Source organism: Marmota monax, unplaced genomic scaffold (genome assembly GCF_021218885.2).
Source record: "Marmota monax isolate L192 unplaced genomic scaffold, Marmota_monax_Labrador192_F-V1.1 WCK01_AAM20220418_F8-fsc00346, whole genome shotgun sequence".
Classification (NCBI taxonomy): domain Eukaryota; kingdom Metazoa; phylum Chordata; class Mammalia; order Rodentia; family Sciuridae; genus Marmota; species Marmota monax.
In genome coordinates this window covers 558,270-578,522 of record NW_026692698.1, presented here as the reverse complement: position 1 = coordinate 578,522, position 20,253 = coordinate 558,270, and the positions used below count along the sequence as shown (strand labels likewise).

Below are 20,253 nucleotides of genomic sequence, written 5' to 3'. Positions count from 1 at the left end.
GACGACAGCCACCACACACACACACACACTGGGGCTCTGCCACTCTGCTTTATTGGGCTGGCACGTAGTCAAGGGCACAGCTGGCTCCGCCCTGCTTCAGAGTGGAGGCCAGAGAGCGGCCTGTGAGTGACCAGCCACACTCGTGAGACATCTGACACAGGAGACGCTCACTACGAACTGTGGGCACAGCACAGCACAGAACAGGACAGCCGACTGAATTTTTCTTTTATATATAAACAGATAATTTAAAAAATTAGAATAATATAGAGTTCCTCTAGAGAGAGACTTTGCAACAAAAAATATATATAAAGAATATGACCTCCTGGGCAAACAAAGAAGCATCTCTGAGCGAAGGAAAGAGGGCTCCTCATGCATTGGAGAGGGGGCCGAGCCGTGGACAGGCACCAAGGCTATTGCATATCTTGGAAAAGGATAGAAAAGCAGAGAACTGGGTAGGCAGGGTGTCTGCATTATTTTCTCTACATTGATTGCAAGGGTTTTTATGGCTTTGGCTAAAGCATGTGAAGCAGCGGAGGTACTAAGGTGCTAAACTGAGGCCTCTTGGTCTCTGTGTAAAAACAAAAAAAGGGGTGGAGGACAGCAGTGAAGCCCTCCTCACCCCCAGCTGAGAGGAAGCAGATGGAAGACTTTCTGTAGGGCAGGAGGGAGGCTGGGGGATGTTGTAGCAGCCTTCCCCCCCCCCCCCCGTGCCCTGTGCAGCCCTGTGATTCTACACATCTGTCCCTGCTGATAATGTACATGGATGGGAGGCCGTTAATCTCCCCTACACTCTGTTGTTAATCCCTGGCAAGGGCTGGGACAGGAATGGCAGGAAGGGCCTATCTCAACCCCATGAGGCTTCTCTTTTGGAGCAAGCAAACACCAGGGACCTGGGGAAACAGATGAGCAGGGCATTGGTTTAGGCAGTGAGGCTTGGCCACTCCCTTTGGTCCCATCTGTAGCTCTGCCCACCAAACTTGGCAGGAGGGGTATCCTCTGGATGAGCAGAGCCAGCTAAGAGGAGCCAAATGTCCCTGATAGGGTGGGGGAGAGACAGGAATTGGGGAATCCAGAGGAGTTGGACTTGGCCCCTGAAGCCCTTCTCCTGATTCATTCAGATCTGGATTCTTCCAAGATCTGGGGTAGGTTCTGGTCCCGGGGGCCTGGACCAGAGGCAGGGGCAGGGGCAGGGGCTGGAACTTGGGTGGGAGCTGGTGTGGGGGTGGGGGCCTGGGCAGGGCCCGAAGTAGGGAGGGGAGGTTTGCTGCCAGAATGGTAATCATGGGTGGCCTTGGGCTCATTGGTGTGATAGGAGCCCTTGTAGCGATGATTTTGCAGATAGAAGAGCACCAACATTCCCACCAGCCCCAGCAGCAGGAAAGCCACCAAAACTGAATGAAAGAAAAGAAACAGGGGGAAAGACCTTTGGGGTTCAGCTATACATCACATATAGACACATACTTTTGGCCAAAAGCATTCATGTAAGACTATACAACCACAGCTATACAACCACAATAAGCTGTTAGATAGGTTGAGTTCTTGGTTTATCCTCTGCCAACTTCTATTTCTGGTATTCTCTTTTCATATCCCTGGTATTACCCCAATTTCTAATCTCTCTAGACGTATACCCCTATTTTTTTCCTCAACCTTTAGCTATGGCTGCATTTTAATATTTCAATTAAAATTCTATGGTGGGCTGGTTGCGGTGGTACATTCCTGTAATCCTAGCAGCTCAGGAGGCTGAGGCAGGAGAATTGTGAGTTCAAAGCCAGCCTCATCAACTTAGCAAGGGCCTAAGCAACTTAGCTAGATCCTGTCTCTAACTAAAATATAAAAAAGGGCTGGGGATATGCTCAGTGGTTAAGCACCTCAGTACCAAAAAAATACCAAAAACCACCATGGCCTGGGGTTGTAGCTCAGTGGTTGAGCGCTTGCCTTGCATGCGGGAGGCACTGGATTTGATCCGGAGCACCACATTAAAAAAATAAATAAATAAAACAAAGCTAGGAGGCTCGATTGATATTCTTAAAAAAAAAAAAAAAACATACAAAGAAAACTCTGTGCTGAGGCTGGGGGTTGTGGCTCAGTGGTAGAGCACTTGCCTAGCATGTGTGAGGCACTGGATTCGATTCTCAGCACCACATAAAAATAAATCAATAAAATAAAGGTATTTTGTCCATCTACAACTTAAAAAAGAAACTGTATGACATGCTCAAACATAAAAAAATCTCTAGCAAATCATATACTACCTTCAGCATGGCCTGTCTCATCCTTCTTTGTACCATCACACCTCTAACTCCTTTGCCACCCCTCAGCATTGGGGACAGGGGCAAGGAGGGAATGCTGACAGTCAGGGTAGTTTGGGGAGGTGCAATTAAGTGGTCACTATACTTACAGCCTAAAAGTATGGCGACCCATCCATCATCATGGTAGTACGGGAAGTCTACAGAGAAGAAAGCACCAGTTATGAGATACTTCCTATGTTTCTCTTCCCTGTCATCCCTCCCTTCTGTGTCCAAGAGATGACGTACCTGGGGGCAGATACCAGGGATCAAGCTCAGGTGGCACCTCTGAGACAAGGCGTGGCATAGCTCCACAGTTAGATTCGGACAGTTCTCCCTGAACTCGAAGGGCCTCTGCTAGCTCAGCAGTCATGGGCCGAGGGGCTCGGAAATGGGTCTTGAGTGGAGCCACATTGTTGAATCGAACACCAGACAGGCAGCCTGAGAAACCTGGGGTGTTGTAACGCTGGATCTCTGGATCAATTACACCCGTCTCTAAGGGAGAAGGCCCAGAAGAAGAAGGGTTTGAATCACTCGGAAGCCTCTTGTCATCAATCCTTCTGTTCTCATCACCCACGTATTCTTCTCGCCACCCTCACTGCCATTCCCAGGTCCTCCCACTCCTTGAGGCTCCAGGGACTTCCCCCATAGCTCATCCTCACCCACAGCTTACCCATCACACGTCCTAGATACAAGGCTTTAGGCGAGTCCAGCTGGCTGTCTACCAGCAGAGAGAACTTCTGTTCTGTCAGCGGGAAGTAGTCCACCTGAGGCAGGGATGGGGACAGTGAGGGAGGGAGGACCTTGCAGGCACAGCCAAGACCACAAGGGAACTCTTATTCTATCCAAACCTGACCTGCTAGCAGGTGAGTCCCTACTCAATCTGAAGTGGGCAACCCCTGGGCCCAGATGTAGGATTTGGTACCTGATATGGTTTGATTAGAGGTGTTCTCCAAAAGTTCCTCTGATGGCACAGTTATTCAGATGAAATTATTAAATTATGAAGGCTTATAACCTAATTTGTCATTCTAGTTTGAATGGACTGACTGGGTGTAGGCAGGTAGGGTACCACTAGAAAAGGTGGGTCACTGGGGGCATGCCCTTGAAGGGTTCATCTGCCCCATGGCCCCTTCCCCTCTCTGCTTCCTGGCCAGCTGTAAGTGGAGCAGCACTCCTTACAACACCCTTCTGCCATGATGTCCTACCTTGCCTTGGGCCCAGAGCAATGGAATTGGTCCACCAAGGACTGAATCTCTGGAATTTTCCCTCCTCTAAGTACTTCTTGTTGTTCTTTGTTGCAACACAAACCTGACTAAAACAGAAATTGATACGGAGAAGTAGGGTCATTGCTGTGGCCATGCAACTAGTTCAGAAGCCTTTGGAACTGGTTTGTGGGAAGCATTTGGAAAAGTTTAGAGATGCAGGCTAGAGAAGTCTTAGAATGTTGTAAGCAGAGATAAATGAGTGATTCTGGTGGGAGTTCAAAAGAGCAAATGCCAATAGGAATGTAAACTGTGCTCATGAGGTTTCAGAGGGAATGAGGACTATTGGGAATTGGAGTAGAGGCCATTTGCGTTATCATCTGGCAAAGAACTTTTCATCATTTTGTCCATGTCCTGAGACTTTGAGACTGAAGTTAAAAGTAATGGACAAATTAGTCTGTTGAAGGAAATTTCATTTCACAGCATTCATTCAGTGGCAAAGATATTGCTGGAAGCTTTTGGCCAGGCTTACTGTGAGAATTAGGAGCAAAAAGAAGAGCTCACAGATTTTAAAAACTTGCAGCTTGACCAGAAAGTACATTTAAAACTGGGGCCCAAAAAAGTTACACTTGTTGAATAGATTATAGCCCCTGAAGAGATGCTAGGTACTTTGTACAAAGACAATAGGAAAGATGGTTTGAGGACATCTCCAGGATTTGCAAGACTATACTCATTGCAGGCTCAAGGATGTGTAAAGGAAAATTCCCTTGAGAAGAGATCATGGGGATCTCTTCTCACCTGAGCAAGAGCTCACCCTTGTACAAGGGGAGCTAGGAATTTGTTTCACTGGGTTTAGTTGCCCAAGCACTCAGAAGCCACTGCAACCATTATTCCAGAGGACCCAGACCCTGCACAAGCTGGTAGCCAACTCTGGCATCATTCATGAAGTGCTAGTTCTGCAGGAATGCAGGATCCTGGAATTAAGGAGTCATGAGGGTTTCCACTGAGATTTCAAAGGAAGGCCTAAAAGGCCAGGCAAAATGTAGCAGGGTCAGAGTCCCTGCAGGCTGCCTCTAAAAGGGTGATGCATGAAGCTGTGAAGGTGAAACCAAAGCTGGAGTGGAGACCCTAAAAATTCACAGATGTCAGTAATGTGGCCTGTCTACCAAGAAAAGGTGCTGGCTGCAGAGAGTCAGGCTAAAAGAGAGCCCACATGTGCTGCAACTGGCAAGGCCAAAGGGATGGGACTGCCCAAGTTCTTTGGAGAGAACATCTCCAAACCATCAAGTGTCCTAGATGTTATATGAGGAGTTATAAGCAGAATTATGGGACCTGTTGGCCTGCCTGGGTTTCAGTCTGTTTTGGTCTCATGCCTTCTTTTGATGCCCCTATTCCTCCCTTTGAAATGGGAATGTTTATTCTGTTCCACTGAATACTGGACATATGTAACTTGCTTTTTGATTTTTACCAGGCTCACAGCCAAAATTTGCCTTGTGTCTCAGTAGAGACTTTGGACTTGGTCTTTTGGGCAATGGTGGAACTGTCAAGACTATAGGACTCTTGGAGATAGACTAAATGCATTTCACATTGTGAAATGGACATGAATTTTGTGGGGCCAGAAGCAAAATGTTGATTTGGATAAGAGATGTCCCCCATAAGCTCCTATGTTAATGCAGCAATATTCAGAGGTGATATGATTGGGTCATGAGAGTTGTAACCCAATCAATCCATTCTGGCTTGAAGGACAAACTGGGTAGTAACTGTAGGCAGGTGGGCATGGCTGGAGGAGGTGGGCCACTGGTGTACTGGAATGGTTCAGCTTTCCTATGGTCCTTTTCCCCTTCTCTGCTTCTTGACTGCCATGAATGGAGCAGTACTTTTCTACCTCACCCTTCTGCCATGATGTTCTGCCTCATCTTGGGCCCAGAGCAAGGAGTCAGCCATCTATGGACTGAGACCTCTGAAACCGTGAGCTTCTGATAAACTCTCCCTTCTCTAAGTTGTTCTTGTTGGGTATTTTGGTCATAGCAACAAAAAGCTAACACATTGTGTTTTTTTTTTAATTGATTTTGAGCTCTATTTTTGCAACTTACTAGTGGTTCGACTTTGAGAAAATCACTTTATACTCCATGAGCCCGTTTACAGATTTATAAAACAAAGATAAGGACGCCAGGCAACTTAATCTACTTCGAGAATCTGCTGTGAGGGTCACTTGAGGTGACACACATAAAATTCTCTGTACAATGAAATATGCTTGACACATGTTAAGATTTGTCATTTTCAGGCTGGGGTTGTAGCTCAGTGGTAGAGTGCCTGCCTGGCATGTGTGAGGCGCTGGGTTCAATCATCAGCACCACATAAAAATAAATAAATGAAATAAAAGTGTTGTGTCCATCTACAACTAAAAAAATTTTTTTTTTAAAGATTTGATATTTTCTTGGGTGCCACATTGAGATCATGAGGTTGTGACTGGATCCATCTACCTCCTCACACACATACCTGGATGAAGAGGTTGCGGTAGACCCGGGTAATGTTGACACTGTGGGGCTGGCCATCAGTAACTGGCCGGGTGGTTAGCTGGTAAACATAGGGACTGGTGCCCAGTTGATATCTCAGCTGCAGGGTCCCTGTGGAGTGAGAAGAAAAAACATGGGGTCTTCTCTCAGATCTCACAACTTGTCTTCGCAGAGCACTTGGGTCCTATATTAGTGAATCAGTTGTTATGTGAATTAACAGCACCTTAGGGAAGTGAGGGCAGAGATCTAGGCAGAGATCCTGTGGGGCTTACCATCTTCCTTGATGAGCACAGCCATGTAGTCACGCACAAAGGAGCTGACGTAAAGCAGGACTGCAGGGGCAGAGTCAGTGCTGAAGCTGAAGGAGACCTCCTCCCCCGTGACGTTGTAGACAGGCCCCCGGTAACCTGGCACAGGACGGCCAGGCCTGGGGTAGTCAGGCAGGCGGTACCCAGGGCCGTGGTAGCCAGGCACATAACCAGGAGTGTCATAGCCAGGAATATAGCCAGGCTCGTAGCCTGGCACCGGCCGGCTCAGCATGTGGGAAAATTCCCGGGCTGCAGAGCGCAGAGCTGACTGTAGGTTATAGCGCATCCAGGTGCCTGGCTCAAAGAAACCGCCGATGTCTGAAGACAGAGGTAGTGAAGTCAAATCAGGGTCCTCAGTTCTCATTCAGAGGGTTTAAAGTTCATCCTCCATACACCCTGAGATTCACTTCAATTTCTACCCCTATCATAACTCTCTGTTAAAGGTCCTCTCAAGGCCCTCTGGCATAGAATGGAATCTTAAAGCCATGAGAAACTTTTGAAAGATATCTAATCTGACCCCTGAATATTACAAACAGAGAAACTGAGACTCAGATATGGGTAGTGACTTGCCCAAGGATACAGAGTAAGTGGAGAGATATCCTGAATCCATCTAGTAAATATATCACTGCTCACACTTCCAAACTAAGACCAGAAGTTTTCAGTTGGTCCTACATCCCTGCCTCTCCCCGCCTTTTTTTTTAGTTGTAGATGAACACAATATCTTTACTTGTTTATTTTTATATTTATGTGGTGCTGAGATTTGAACCTAGTGCCTTGCACATCCTAGGCAAGTGCTCTGCCACTGAGCTACAACCCTGCATCTCCCTTGTTTAACAGACTCCTCCCACCAGTAACCCACCTACTCACACATCCCCCTAGGCCAACCTTAGGAAGGATGCAGTCTGGGTATCTGAACAGAATCTTGCTATGCTGAATGTCAAGGTTCACCTTAAACAAGAACCAGGTAATAAACTGGGAATTCAGCAATTGTCAAACAGGAAATGGCAAAGGACATTATGCAGCCAAACTAAATATGCATGCAAAGGGGAATCTGTGTTACCTTGGTGACAGTGGGATGATGGGGAAGTTACATGCTGATGTTTTTGAGCTTTTATGACCTGCTAGCTTTACCATCCCTTCCTTGTTCCCCTTTATGACTTTGAAATCACTCAGAATCTTCAACTGCCTGACTCCCCCCAAATCAGAGCTCAGGAACCCAGTGACAACTCTAGTTTCCCCAAAGGCTGACTTTGCACCCTCTTTCCTGCCTTCCCTACGTCCCATTGTGCTATGTGGTTCCCTGTCCCCCCATAATCAGCAGCACTGACCGTGGTTGCAATATGGCCCATCAAAAGCTGTGAGGTCACAGTCACATGTGTAATAGCTGTAGCGCTCCACACAGCGGCCTCCATGGAAACAGGGGAACCGGGGGTGGGCACAGTGGCCTGTGCAGTTGGGAGAAGTACCCTCAGAGGCATTAGCACGGCCCTCCAGGTTCAGAGTCACTCCATTCAGACGCATGGCCCTCAAGCAGCCCACAAAGGGGCGCCTCTTAAGTTCCGCAGATCCTGGTCAAGAAATGAATGGAGAGCCTGGGAGTATGGCTCAGAGGCAGAGCATGTACTCAGCACCTATAAGGCCCTGGGTTCCACCCCTGCCCCCCCAAAAAAAAAAAAAAAACCAAAAAAATAAAAACTGTACAGCTTGAGACAGAAGTAAGTTTGTGGTTGGGAAGTGAAGGGAGACAAGGGGGCAAAAAGATGGAGTAGGATACCAGGGACTGGTGGGAAAGGTGGGACCTTGGCTTAATCTGAAGCTGAGGAGACTGGAACCAAAACATGGGGCTCCTGGAAATTCAGAGTGCCTTGAGAGGTGGAAAGGTCAAGAAGGCTCTCACCCTGCCTTGGGGTTGCTGCTCACCAACATAGAGGGGCTGGTCATACTCCAGCCAGATGTAGGTCTGCAGTGGCATGGGCCGCAGCACCCAGGGCCGGTGATCCACTCGAAGCCGGGCCTGCTTCACGTTGATTTCAGCCCGGACCAGGTGCCACTCATCATCATTAAACTCAAAGTCATCAGAGTGTACCGTCAAGTTCTCATCCCCGTTCCCCACATCAAAGGCGAAGACCACATCCCGGGATGCTGGACAATGTGACAGGAAGTAGTGAGGAGAAAAGGGATCGAACCTCCAAGATCCCTCACAAGTTCCTTGCTTGGTACAACCTCTCTTCCTCAACCCTTCAGAGCTCCTGACTATCACCCAAATTTGTCCATAGGTTTTTTGGAAGTGGTTTTTTGTATTGGGAATTGAACCAAGGGGTGCTGCATCACCAAGCTATACCCCAGCCTTTTTAATTTTGAGACAGGGTCTTCCTAATTTGCCCAGGCTAACCTTGAACTTTTAATCCTCCTGCCTTAGCCTCCTGAGTGGCTGGGATTACAGGAGTATGCCACCATGCCTTGGCAGCCATAGGTTCTAACCTATAAACTGCTTGAAACTTCATACCCTTGGCCTCTCACAAAATTGAAGATCACTTCAGCCTTTCTGGCCCCACCTCCCAGACTTGAAGCATAACTAGTCAGAAGTGGGAAAGACCCTCAGGAGTCTAGCTCCTTCTTCACAAGCAAAGGGCATAAGGCCCAGAGAGGCAAAGCCAGTTCCCAAGGTCACATAGTCAGGGATCAAGACAGAGATAAACCTGGAACCAGAGTCATCTAAGCCCCTTTCCTTACTGCCTGTCAGAAGGACATCTGACCTGGTTTCCTACCCCAGCTTCCCCAGAGAGCTCCTTCATCCACCCCACATCCCCCCCAGACTCTGCCTGCTCACTGTTGAGTTCCACCCGCACGTAAGGTCGACGCCACTGGCAATAACGGCCCCCCATATTCTCTAGGAAAACTCCTGAGGGAGCCGAGGTCCTGAAGTAGAAGGAGACGTCGAGACTGTGGTTGGCACGGATTGGGGGGAAGCGTAGTGCAGCCCCCGTGTGGAAGGAAATGGTGTTCCAGGAGTTTCCTAAAAAACCAGAGGGAAGAGGCTTTGTCATGGAGGTCGGGGAGTGGAGGGGCAATGGAGCCTCAAGAAGGCGGGGGGGGGGGGGGGGGGGGGGGGGGGGAGGGAGATAAAAGGGGAGGGTGAGAGGTAGTCATGGGGAGACTGAGAACAGAACAAAAAGAGGAGTAAGGCGCAGAGGAGCAATAAAGATGAGGATCAGATCACAGCAGGAGTGTCTGTCAGTATGGCCTAGAGACCCCCAGTGGGTTAGGTGGCCTAGATTTGGGAAACTGGAAGACTGACTCTATAAAGGCACACAAAAGGGGTCTGCCACTCACGGTCGCCATAGCAACGCAGAGGCCTCAGGAAGAACTGGGCCTCTGAACTGGAGCGGTTCGTATCCCCCACCACCACCTGAGTGACAGGCAGATGGTCCACAAAAGTCAGCAGCCCCTTGTCAGTTCTCCTGTGGGAACAAAATGTGGTGATCAGCCTTACTGCTAGGCTTCCCCTAAAGTCCTGTAAACTCTGTCCCTCTGCCTCCTCACCACTGGGGCTGGTCAGCATCACAATTGCAGTGCAGGGCAGGGTCCACACAGCTCCGGTCCAATCCACAGGCACAGCGCTGGATCCCAGGCTGCGAGCCTCCCCAATAGAAGTGCTGCTCCTCATTTCGGCCAATCCAAAAGCTGTAGGGGTAGCCTCCTGGGGAAGAGGTGCAGGCAGCTGCCAGGCCCTGCCCCTCCATTAGCCTCTGGGCTCCCTGGGTTGCCCTTCCAACTGGCCCAGACCTTGCTTAACTCCTTCAGTCAAACTTTCAGGCTTTATTCTCCCAGCCCCTCTACCCTGTCTCTCTCCAGCTCCTCCACCTGCCTTCCCTGACCCCAGCCCAAACCTGCAGTGTTGAGCAGCCGGGAATTATAGCAGGAGAACTCGATCCACTGCTCACAGTGCTGGGAAGCGTTGGCTAGAGCGCTGACTTCCTCCCATGATGCATTCCAATACTGGACAGCCCCTAGGAAGGGCCGCTCCATGCTGGAACCTGTTACCCGAGTTGTCCACAGCCTGTCATGTCGCACAACTGTCCATGCTCGGTTCTCTGGGAAGACGGAGGGGACAGAGCTTTTGCTGGACATGGGCATTCTCTACCCATCTCCCTGCCTACCTCTACAAAGACAACTTCTGAGCCAATTAATGGCCAGCAGCTCTGTTCCAGCTAGACCCTGGGTCCTCCACATTGGAGATCAGAGACAGCTAGAATGGATCAGGAATTTATCTGCAAGGCTAAATGACAAACTCCAAAGTGTCCCCCTTCCTTTCCCCTCTATCCTCCTTTACTCTCACCACAGTTTAATCTTAATGGCTCCCATCCCACTTTGTGCCTTCCTGTTCCCCCCATATTTCCCTTATTACCTGGTCAGCTGCCCCCTCACCACCCATCAGAGCCATTTACCTCGGATATCACAGTACACTACAAAAGGCTTCAGGGGGCCACTGCCATCGGGATCAATGGTGAAGTTTCCAGAAGTTTTTCCACTGAGCCGATAAGCCTCACAGGATTCCTTATACAATGCTAGGTAGTATGGTGGAAAAAACACAGCTTAGGGTCAGAGGGCTAGAAAGTTAACCTCAGCTTAAACTGTAGATCAGTGGTAGAGCACTTGTCTAGCATGTACAAGGCCTTGGGTTCAATCCCCTACACCATAAAAAAAAACACCAACGTTGGGGGGAGCCCAATCCTATCCCTGACAGCCTTGTGATCCTCCCCCCCATTTGGCTTACGTTGGTGACAGGTCTCCCCTTTGTAGCCAGTCAGTTCACAGTAGCATATGAAGTCATCCCAAGACTGGTAGCAGCGTCCATCATGTTCACACATGTTAGGGCTACACCTGGGGAATGGGTAGGCACCAAGGGAAGGGGCCTTACTGGGAGCTTGAGAGGGAATCTGATCCCTATAAGCTGCACTCCTAGTTCCCAAAGAACCAGGACCCAGTGACATACCACACACCTAACTAGTCAGGTATGTGCCCAGATACAGGGCCATTAGTCAGTCTTTAGGGTTCAAATACTACTGTTCCCCCTTCCACAAAAGAGCAGAAATGTCTTATTCCACCCCACCCCCTGCCAAGAAAAAAAAAAAAAAAAACTAAGACCAAAAACAGATGCATAGTTTACATTTTGAGCATGTGTCACTTTAAGAGAAAAACAGGAGGTGAAATGTCAAGGAGGAATCCTTCCCCAGGTTGGGGGACTAAGGAGCTGAGACAAGGAGAAGGGAGATAGTTGAGAAAGGCCACTCCCACTGGGAGACCATGGAAAAGGGCTTTGAAAGGGGTCACCTCTTGTTAGGGACAGGGGTTTCTGGATACCTATCGGTGATGCCACATGTGTCAAAGAGGACCTCAGCAAAATATCCAAGCCGCCGAAACTCCACCAGAGTCAGGTTGACCAGTTGACCATCCACCTTCAGCAGCTCCATGCAGCCATGGAATGCCGTCTGGTTGGAGTGGCAGCCCCATCGACTGGCTGGTTTGGGACAACCTGGAGCAACCACCCCTGTGAGGCCCTCCCCAGGGAAGACCCCAGAGACCCTCCCCCAGGGAAATGTTAAGAGGGAGCCAGACATAAAGAAAGAAGAGATTAGAACCAAAGTGTAGACTATGTCAATGACTTTCCACGCCCCAAGTTCCCAGAGGTGAAATGGCTTAATTCCTACAAAACTCTCCATGCGGCCTCATCAGTGAATTTAGACGAGGCTTTCCCACCCAGAGACAGGAGTCTGGCCAAGTGTGCCTCTACTTACCTCCAAAGAAGTATGAAGTCCCTGTACGGATCAGCAGTGGGGATGAGACTCTGACCTCTGCCCCCTCTACATCATCAATACTGATGACTGCGTGGTTTTCCTGTGCCACAAAATTCACCTCGTGCCAGAAGCCATCATTTAGACGATATCCTGGACAAGAAAGAAGAATGGTGTGGGTAGGGGAAGTAGTAATAGAATAAGAGAAAAAGATGTAGAGTGGGGAAGCAGCAGCCCCACTCCTCATCCCAACAGCAGTCTATGTACACACCATTATTACACTTCTCATACTGAGCAGTGACATCTCTCTTCACTATCCATAACCCCAGTTTTGGATGCAAAGTCTGCAAAGTTAGAAATGAGTAATAAACATCACAGAGACAGACCCCCTAATCCTATAGAACATCAGGACCCTCAGCCTTCTGCTTCTCCCAGAACCTTTAGCCCCTCTATCTGCCTTCAGTCACTTTTCCCAGTACCCTGTTGCCTTCATTCCCTCTCCTCTCTCCATTATGCAAAGGTCTCAGTCCACCCTACCACCCTTCTGGACCTCCTCTACCTTTCTTTAGTTCAATTGTGCTTCTCCCAGACTTCCTCACCAGCAGCAAACTGAAGCTTCTTGCGGCCGGTCTGTGCAATGGACACGTTGACCTGCCCTTCGCTAAGCATCAGCTCCACATGGCCCAGTCCATCGCCCAGGCGGGAGAAAAGAAGCAGCCCTGTGAGGTCCCAGGTGCGGAAGCGGAAGGAGACTGCAAGGCGGCCACGGCGCGGGAAACCTGGCACTTGGACAAAGTTGTGAGGACCTCCAAAGTTAATGGGGTGTGGAACTGGATCCAGGCAACGGAATGCCACCTTACCCTAGGAGAAGTAAGGACACATCAGCACCCGTGAGCCCGTACTCCCACATGTACCTCTGTTAGTAACTGAATTTTCACATTGATCTAAGACTCTGCCTCTATACTTTCTCTAATGTTAGTGAGGTTAAGACATCCAACCATGACCCTTTGCCCAAATATATCCATCTGTGGAGGGGGTCCCAAACAAGTCTGCCCGCGGGACTCTCCACTTGCTGCTTGCTCTCCATCGCTGATCTACTCTTTCTAGAAGGCGACAGCTTCCTTCTCTTCCCTCCAGTGTGAGAAGCAATTTCTCGCCCCAAGTCGGGCTCCAGATCCTTGGCTTACCAGCAGCCAAGCATGCGTATGCGCAGATTTGAACACCGGTGCGGAGAAGATTTAAAAAGGACTTTCGATTCCAGTCCTTACTCAGTAGTTGTGCAAATTAGGACCCCTGGGAAAGTCATTCCCTGTCTCTGCGCCTCATTTTCCTCAGCTGTTAAATACAGAGGTGACTGGACTCAACTACAACTTCTTGTCTAGTAGGGGATGCGGGGTGTTGGCACTGTGAGTCCGCAATATACCCCCAACTTGAGAATCTGGCCGAGGAGAGAGGAGTCCTCGGCTTCTATCCGATTCCCAAGATCTCTTCCCGCGCCACCACTTTGTTTTCCTGAGCATCTTTGGTGTCCCATCCTCCCATATCCCCTTGCCCACTGGCCTCGAAAGTGATCCGGGAATGACGCCGCACGGCCAAGTCTGCGATGTTGACCCGGTTGAAGATGACGTTTTCCATGCAGCCACGGAAGTTATGCCGATATGCTAGATTCTTCTGCGCAGCACCCACCAGACCCCCAATGAACATCTGCAGAAAGGGTGGGAGAAAAGGTTATCTGGACACAGGAGTGTTCGTGCCTGTCTTACGCACCCCTTGTCTTAAGTTTTCCCAGTGCCAGAAATTTTATAATTATAAAGATTTGAAACACGCATATCCACTGGGTCCATACCAAAATTCATTGGCCTTCCAAGCCTTAGGTTTGAGCTCTGAATCCCCCATAAAGTGGCTGCAAGCCTTGAGCAAGTCTATTAACCTGTTTAAACTTCTTTATCTGAATGTTGGAGTCAGGGTCTTATTAACTCCATAGAATTGTGGGAGAATCCAAAGGGACAATTTTCCTACCTTGCCTGATCTGTAAAATCTGAATTCTAGATCCCATCTCAGTAGTTATGGGGTGGGAGTGTGTGCTAATAGCAACAACATCGGAAAAAAAAAAAAAGGCCTTTCTGGTGGGCAGCAAATTTGCAAAGAGCTGCCAGCACTTTCAAGAAACAAAGTCTTACCTCTGAGAGAGTACTGTCCCTTACCCACTCTCCCAGCACCCTACCCAACCAAATGTTGCCTCCTCCATCGCTCACCTCTGTGTCCAGATTCAGCCTCTCAAAGTCACCATTGAGCACGAAGCGCTGAACATAGCCATCTAGGGTGAGATTTGCTTCTCGCCCATATCGATCCACTCGCACATAGTGCCAGTGCTGGTCGTTCAGGACACCGCCAGCGCTCACCGTGGTGTGACCGGGCCTTGGCTGGATGGGGCTGCTGCCTGAGGATGAGGCGGGACAAAGTGAGAACCTGAGCAAAAAGAGAACCTGAGCAAGCCCTAAGTCCCCAGGCAAGCAGCAGCTGAGGCCCAGGGAAAGTCTGGAGCCTGGGACAAAGCGGCCCATTGGCCAGTGTGTAGCTGAAAGTAAGCCAAGTAACCTCTATGGGTCTCTTTTCCTGTCTGGAAAACTCAGGGTACGATAGCTTTTTCTATTTCATTACACGTGTGCTATGCTATGAAAACTACATGAAATACAAAATAATAACCCGTTTGTGTGTGTTTACAATAAGCAAACTGAGGCTTGGGGAAGTGACTTCTCCAAGGTCACACAGCTGGTAAAAGGTAAAGCTGAGTCTAGAATCCAGTTCTCCTGACTTTGATTCCAGAATCTTGCTAGCACCAAATGTTAAGAAAAAGGCCTTTAGGTCAAGATAGTAAAGAAGGGCAGATCTGGCATGGGCGTCGGCAGAGAGCTTCGCGAGTACCGCGCTCACCCAGGCTCATGTGCAGTAGCAGGTGCGCCCCCTGCAGCTCAAGCGTCACGTAGTCGCCCTGGGCGCCCTCAGCGTGCAGTAGTAGCCCATCTTTCTCCTCCGTCTTGAAACTGAAAGCAAATACGTCCCACAGACTTCGGCTGACTCCTCTCGGGAAGCGGTACGAGATGGCATCGTCGCCGTCGAAGTAGAGTATGTCAGACTCTGCATGAAGTACAATAGGTGGGCCCAAGACCAGGGAGACTCTGCTTCCCCGGCACCCTCCGCTACCTCCGCGTTGTTCCCTTACTGTAGGGGCAGCCATAGAGACCGAGTCGCAGGCCGATCTTGCCTCGCGGGTTCCAAGCCAGGGGTACGATGCGGATGTAGCGCGCGGTGAAGTGGTAGTGCAGGTCATGGCGCACCACTGCCGACTCATTCACATTACCAAAGAAGGTCTGCGGGGGTTGGGAAGAGTAGTAACCACATCCCCACCCGCTGCTTTGTTTCTCCATAGCCTCCCAGCCTATGATGGCTTTCACACCTTGCCAATCTTGACTTTTGGAAAGCAAATATTCCTTCCTTGCCTGTGTAGCTATGCAGTTTCCCTAACTCAAAGTGTCCTCCCCCACCATCCTATTGTTCCCTTAAAGCTCAAACAAAATTCCACCTCCTTCAGAAAGCTCTCTTAGATTTATTCTAATGTATGCTAAGCTCCATGAGCCAAGTGTCTTTCATGCATGGTGAGTTGACAGTACCTCTGGACTTAATCCCCAGAGTGGAATCTTGGGTCCTTATCTGAGCCCTCACCACTGCCTCCCTTCCCCCTCAGGCTAGTGCCCCACCCAGGCCCCAGAACAGAGGAGGCTCCCCAAATGTGCACATCTGGCTTACCGCATTGTGTCCTTGCTGGTAGAACGGAGTCCAGCTGTCTACACGGTCGCCATAGAGTAGCATGTAACGTGTGACCCAGTCATAAGAATTAAAGGAGCCTTGTGTGGCCACAGCTCTGATTCGGTGCTTCTTCATTAAGTCTATCTGGAGCCAGGGATTTGGATCCCCAATCCGGGGTGACCATCCACTGATGCCTACAGAAGAAGCAAGGGCTTTTACCACCCACTACCCTTCTCCCCTGAGCCTTCTGGAGTCCCCATCCCTCCGACATGTAAGAAGCTCACCATGCAACCTGGCAAAGCGGGCTGTGGTGAAGAGCCCATAGTAGGAGGAGGCACCCAGGGAGCGTGCATACAAGGGACCCACCAGCTCTTCATCGCAGCCATCTGGAATTGGGAAATTAACTTGTTAATTATTTATGGCCCTTCTCAGGGTGCCCAAAGCTTCCTCTTCTATGCCCCCCAGTGGCAGACCCAGCCCTACCTTAAAGACAGCCATTCAACCTGGGCTGCAGCTAGGGCTGCATGTTCAGGGGAGGCTGCCTTCTCCCAGGGAAACACTTATGGAGGGATAGAACTCCCTAGCCCAGTATTTGTCCTGGCTTAGTACTCCCCCCAAACACAATCTCAAACCTCAGTATCTTCCATAATCTACATCAGTAGGACACTCATCTAACCCAGTCCTCAGCATCAGTTCCATTTATGAGCTCCCCAAAACTGTACCAACCCCAAATCCAGGTCTTGCTCCCAACTCAGCAACCCCAGTCCTAATATCATTACTAGATCCTTGTCCAGTCTTAGTCTCAATCAGGGGCACCAACTCCTGTTTGGATCACAGCCATAAATACCCAGCCCCAGCCACAAAACCCAGCTCCAGCCACAAACTCTAGCCCCTGGGCCAGCTCCAAAGTCCAGCCCCAGTCTTTGGCAAAACCTTAACCCTAGCCTGTGTCACTAGTCCCACATTTATGCCCAACCCTAACCTCAAACCCAGGCACCGGCTCCCGCTTGGATTCCAGCCCCGAATTCCCCAAATGGGCTGACTCCATCTTCGGCTCTGAGCCCAGCCTCGGCCCCGGGAGCGCGCAGCAGCCTCGGAGCTGCATTGCGGAGCGCGGGGGAGAGGCAGGAAAAGATGAGAGCGAGCAGGCGCGCGCTGGCGGGGATAGACCGATGACCACCCAGCCGCAATGCGGTGTGGGACCCGCCCTGCAGGCTCTGGATTCCTGGGCCCAACCCCACCTGCCTCCGACCCCAACACTCACAGTAGCCCCAGCCCCGAGTTCCAGAGACCGCGGTGGCTAGCAAAATGCAGAAGAGCTGGAGACGCATCTTGTAGGGCTGACCGCCCCCGGCGGCCGCCTCCTGGTACCCGACTCCCAGCTAGGGCTCCAGTTCTGGCTCAAGCTCCAAGCTCTCTCCTCCTGGGATTCGCAGCAAACCGCTGACTCTTATTACACCCCTTCCCCTCTCCTCCTTTCTCTCTCTTCTCTCTTCTCTCTCTTCTCTCTCTCTCTCTCTCTCTCTCTCTCTCTCTCTCTCTCTCTCTCTCTCTCTCTCTCTCTCTCTCTCGTTCCTGGGTTTCTGCTCTCCTCTCCTTTCCACCCTCCCTCCTCTCACCTCCCCCTGTCCCCAACCTCTCTCTCCTGGCACGCGCGTTTTCCCGACCCCGCGCAAGCGCGTGCTTCAGCGCTGCTGTGAAAGGGCGGGGTAGAAAATCTTCAGTCGCCGGGAAATACCCCGAGAAATCCGAGGCTCGCAGGGACTGGGGCACGGGAATGGTAAAAAGGAGGCAAGGACAGGGAGGATCCTGAAAAATCCAAGAAAAGGGAGGAGGGAGAGGTGCCTAGAGATGCGCTGAAGGATAAGTAAAAGAATACATCATTTTCTGAAGGCAATTAATTCTTCAGACTTGGGGTTGGGCACCCTCGAACACTGTGAATTCAGCATTTTGACCTTACTTCACTTTTCAGATGAAAAACCTTAAGCTTCAAGAAGTCAAAAAACATTCAAGACTACACAACTACCTAGCAAATGATGATGATCCCAAAAGCCATTCTTTTTCCAATGACAGGGTTAAGAGATCCTTTCAGGGAAGATGGAATGGGAAAAGGGAGACCCTAATCCCCACCTCTCTCTCGAGGTCCCTCTCCCCACCCCTTCCTTCCTGTCTCATTAGTTATTTAACCTCTACCCCCCTGTGGCTACACCTCAGAAACCTTTGTAGCCAGAGATGGGGACGGAGCCCACAGAGCAGGTGGGAGTGGGGGACGGGAGGGGGTGAAGGGTTACACCGAGTGTGGGGAAGGGGAAGGGATGGGGTTCTCCATTTGTCATCAGGCCTCTGCCATCCTGACTTGTGTTGGAGCCCCAAAATCTGAATCCCAACCCTTGAGGCCCCTTTTACATGAGTGGTTCAGTGTGCCTATACTTAAGGTAGTGGCGGGGAGGAGGCTAGAGAAAAGAAAGAAGATGGAAATCCATTCCAAACCAAGCTTTTGGGTTCAGGGTCTAGATCTGAGGCAATGTCTGCATCTGGTCGACCTTCCAGAAGAGGGCGCTGCAAAGGGAACGGCAAGATTCCTACCCTCACACCCACCTGTACTGGGGATTGAACCCAGGGCCTAGACAGGGGCTCAATAAATTGCCCAGACTGGCCTCGAATTTCTCCTGCCTTCACCCTCCGGAGCAGCTGGGATTACAGGTGTGCGCCATCATGAGGCAAGATTTATTAATAATACAAACACTTGATCTATGGAGAGCTAGATGCTTTACATACATTATCTTCCATACTTCAAACGGGTCTCAATTAAAACACTGCCAGGTGGGCTAGACAGGATTTCTAATTTCTGCTTTATATATTAAGTACTGAGGTTCAGAATGAGCAAGAAGCTTGCTCAAGGTCACCCAGGAAGCAAGAAGCAGACGCAAGAGGGATGCAAGGGAAGTAAGAGCCTTTTAGGTTGTGCTTGGAAGAGTTTAGAGGAGCTTCCATATACTGTTATTCCTGGTCTCACCGGGGTTTCCTGCGTGGAAGGCGTGGGGGGGGGGAGAGAGATGCAGGCAAGTATTTCATACCGTCCCTCCTCTCATTTTGACCTCCCCAGGTTTCCTGGGGCCCCTACTCAGGGGATGGTGATGAAGTGTACTCTGCTGAGCCGTTGCCAGAGATCTGCTACAAGGCGGATGTCCAGGCCTTCAGTCGGGCCTTCCAACCCAGCGTCTCTCTGACGGTGGCTGCTCTAGGTTTGGCCGGCAATGGCCTGGTCCTAGCCACTCATCTAGCGGCCCGACGCACTGCCCGCTCACCCACCTCGGCCCACCTGCTCCAGCTGGCCCTGGCGGATCTCCTATTGGCCCTGACCCTGCCCTTTGCCGCAGCAGGAGCTCTCCAGGGCTGGAGTCTAGGAAGTGCCACCTGCCGTGCCATCTCGGGCCTCTACTCGGCCTCCTTCCATGCCGGTTTCCTCTTCCTAGCCTGTATCAGTGCCGACCGCTACGTGGCCATCGCTCGGGCGCTCCCAGCTGGGCAGCGGCCCTCCACGCCCAGCCGCACACACTTGGTCTCAGTCTTAGTGTGGTTGCTGTCATTGCTCCTGGCGCTACCTGCGCTCCTCTTCAGCCGGGACGGGCAACGCGAAGGTCAGCGACGCTGTCGCCTTATCTTCCCCGAGGGCCTCACGCAGACCGTGAAAGGGGCAAGCGCCGTGGCGCAGGTGGTCCTAGGCTTCGCGCTGCCGCTGGGCGTCATGGCAGTCTGCTACGCTCTGCTGGGCCGCACGCTGCTGGCCGCCAGGGGGCCGGAGCGCCGGCGCGCTTTGCGCGTTGTGGTGGCCCTGGTGGCAGCCTTCGTGGTGCTGCAACTGCCGTACAGCCTCGCCCTGCTCCTGGATACCGCTGATCTACTGGCAGCCCATGAGCGAAGCTGCCCTGCCAGCAAGCGCAAGGATCTGGCACTGCTAGTGACCGGCGGATTGGCCCTGGCCCGCTGCGGCCTCAATCCCGTGCTCTATGCCTTTCTGGGCCTGCGCTTCCGCCAGGACCTGAGGAGGCTGCTACGGGGTGGGAGCTGCAGCCCAAGGCTTCAGCCCCGCGGCCGCTTCCCCCGCCGGCCCCGCCTTTCTTCTTGCTCAGCTCCCACGGAGACACACAGTCTCTCCTGGGACAATTAGGGCTGCGAATCCAGAGGAGGGGGTGGGCTGCGGAAACAATTCCAGGGAGGGTAAGGGAAAAAGAGTGTAGGTGGGGAAACACTGAGAACGATAGGAACCTAAAGGGATTACTTCTGTGTCTTGCTACATTAAATTGATAACATGGAGATGAGATGCAACTCAACAATTGTTA

At 50.9% G+C, this 20,253-nt stretch overlaps 2 protein-coding genes across 5 annotated transcripts; one reads left to right on the top strand and one right to left on the bottom strand.

The window, feature by feature from the left end:
• Positions 1-29: 29 nt before the first annotated feature.
• Cntnap1 (contactin associated protein 1) lies at positions 30-19,656 on the bottom strand. 4 transcript variants are annotated; one of them, XM_046446580.2, is made up of 24 exons: positions 19,516-19,656; positions 16,195-16,296; positions 15,911-16,104; positions 15,327-15,474; positions 15,038-15,241; positions 14,359-14,543; positions 13,664-13,807; positions 12,703-12,964; positions 12,107-12,256; positions 11,673-11,844; positions 11,086-11,192; positions 10,757-10,876; positions 10,199-10,402; positions 9,852-10,008; positions 9,642-9,769; positions 9,139-9,324; positions 8,229-8,450; positions 7,637-7,876; positions 6,273-6,626; positions 5,984-6,111; positions 2,956-3,049; positions 2,532-2,777; positions 2,396-2,443; positions 30-1,391 (listed from the first exon to the last, which is right to left on the bottom strand). In XM_046446580.2, the coding sequence occupies exons 3-24, from the start codon at positions 16,043-16,045 to the stop codon at positions 1,111-1,113; spliced, it is 3,915 nt and encodes a 1,304-aa protein (XP_046302536.1). In that variant the 5' UTR covers positions 16,046-16,104; positions 16,195-16,296; positions 19,516-19,656; the 3' UTR covers positions 30-1,110. The 4 variants fall into 4 exon arrangements, with proteins under 4 accessions (XP_046302536.1, XP_046302535.1, XP_046302534.1 ...); XM_046446579.2 differs by lacking the exon at positions 19,516-19,656 and adding an exon at positions 19,223-19,357; XM_046446578.2 differs by lacking the exon at positions 19,516-19,656 and adding an exon at positions 17,175-17,462.
• Positions 18,142-20,232, top strand: Ccr10 (C-C motif chemokine receptor 10). Its single transcript, XM_046446588.1, has 2 exons — positions 18,142-18,166; positions 19,017-20,232. Exons 1-2 carry the CDS (start codon positions 18,143-18,145, stop codon positions 20,079-20,081), a joined length of 1,089 nt encoding a protein of 362 aa, XP_046302544.1. The 5' UTR covers position 18,142; the 3' UTR covers positions 20,082-20,232.
• The last annotated feature ends 21 nt before the right edge of the window (positions 20,233-20,253 follow it).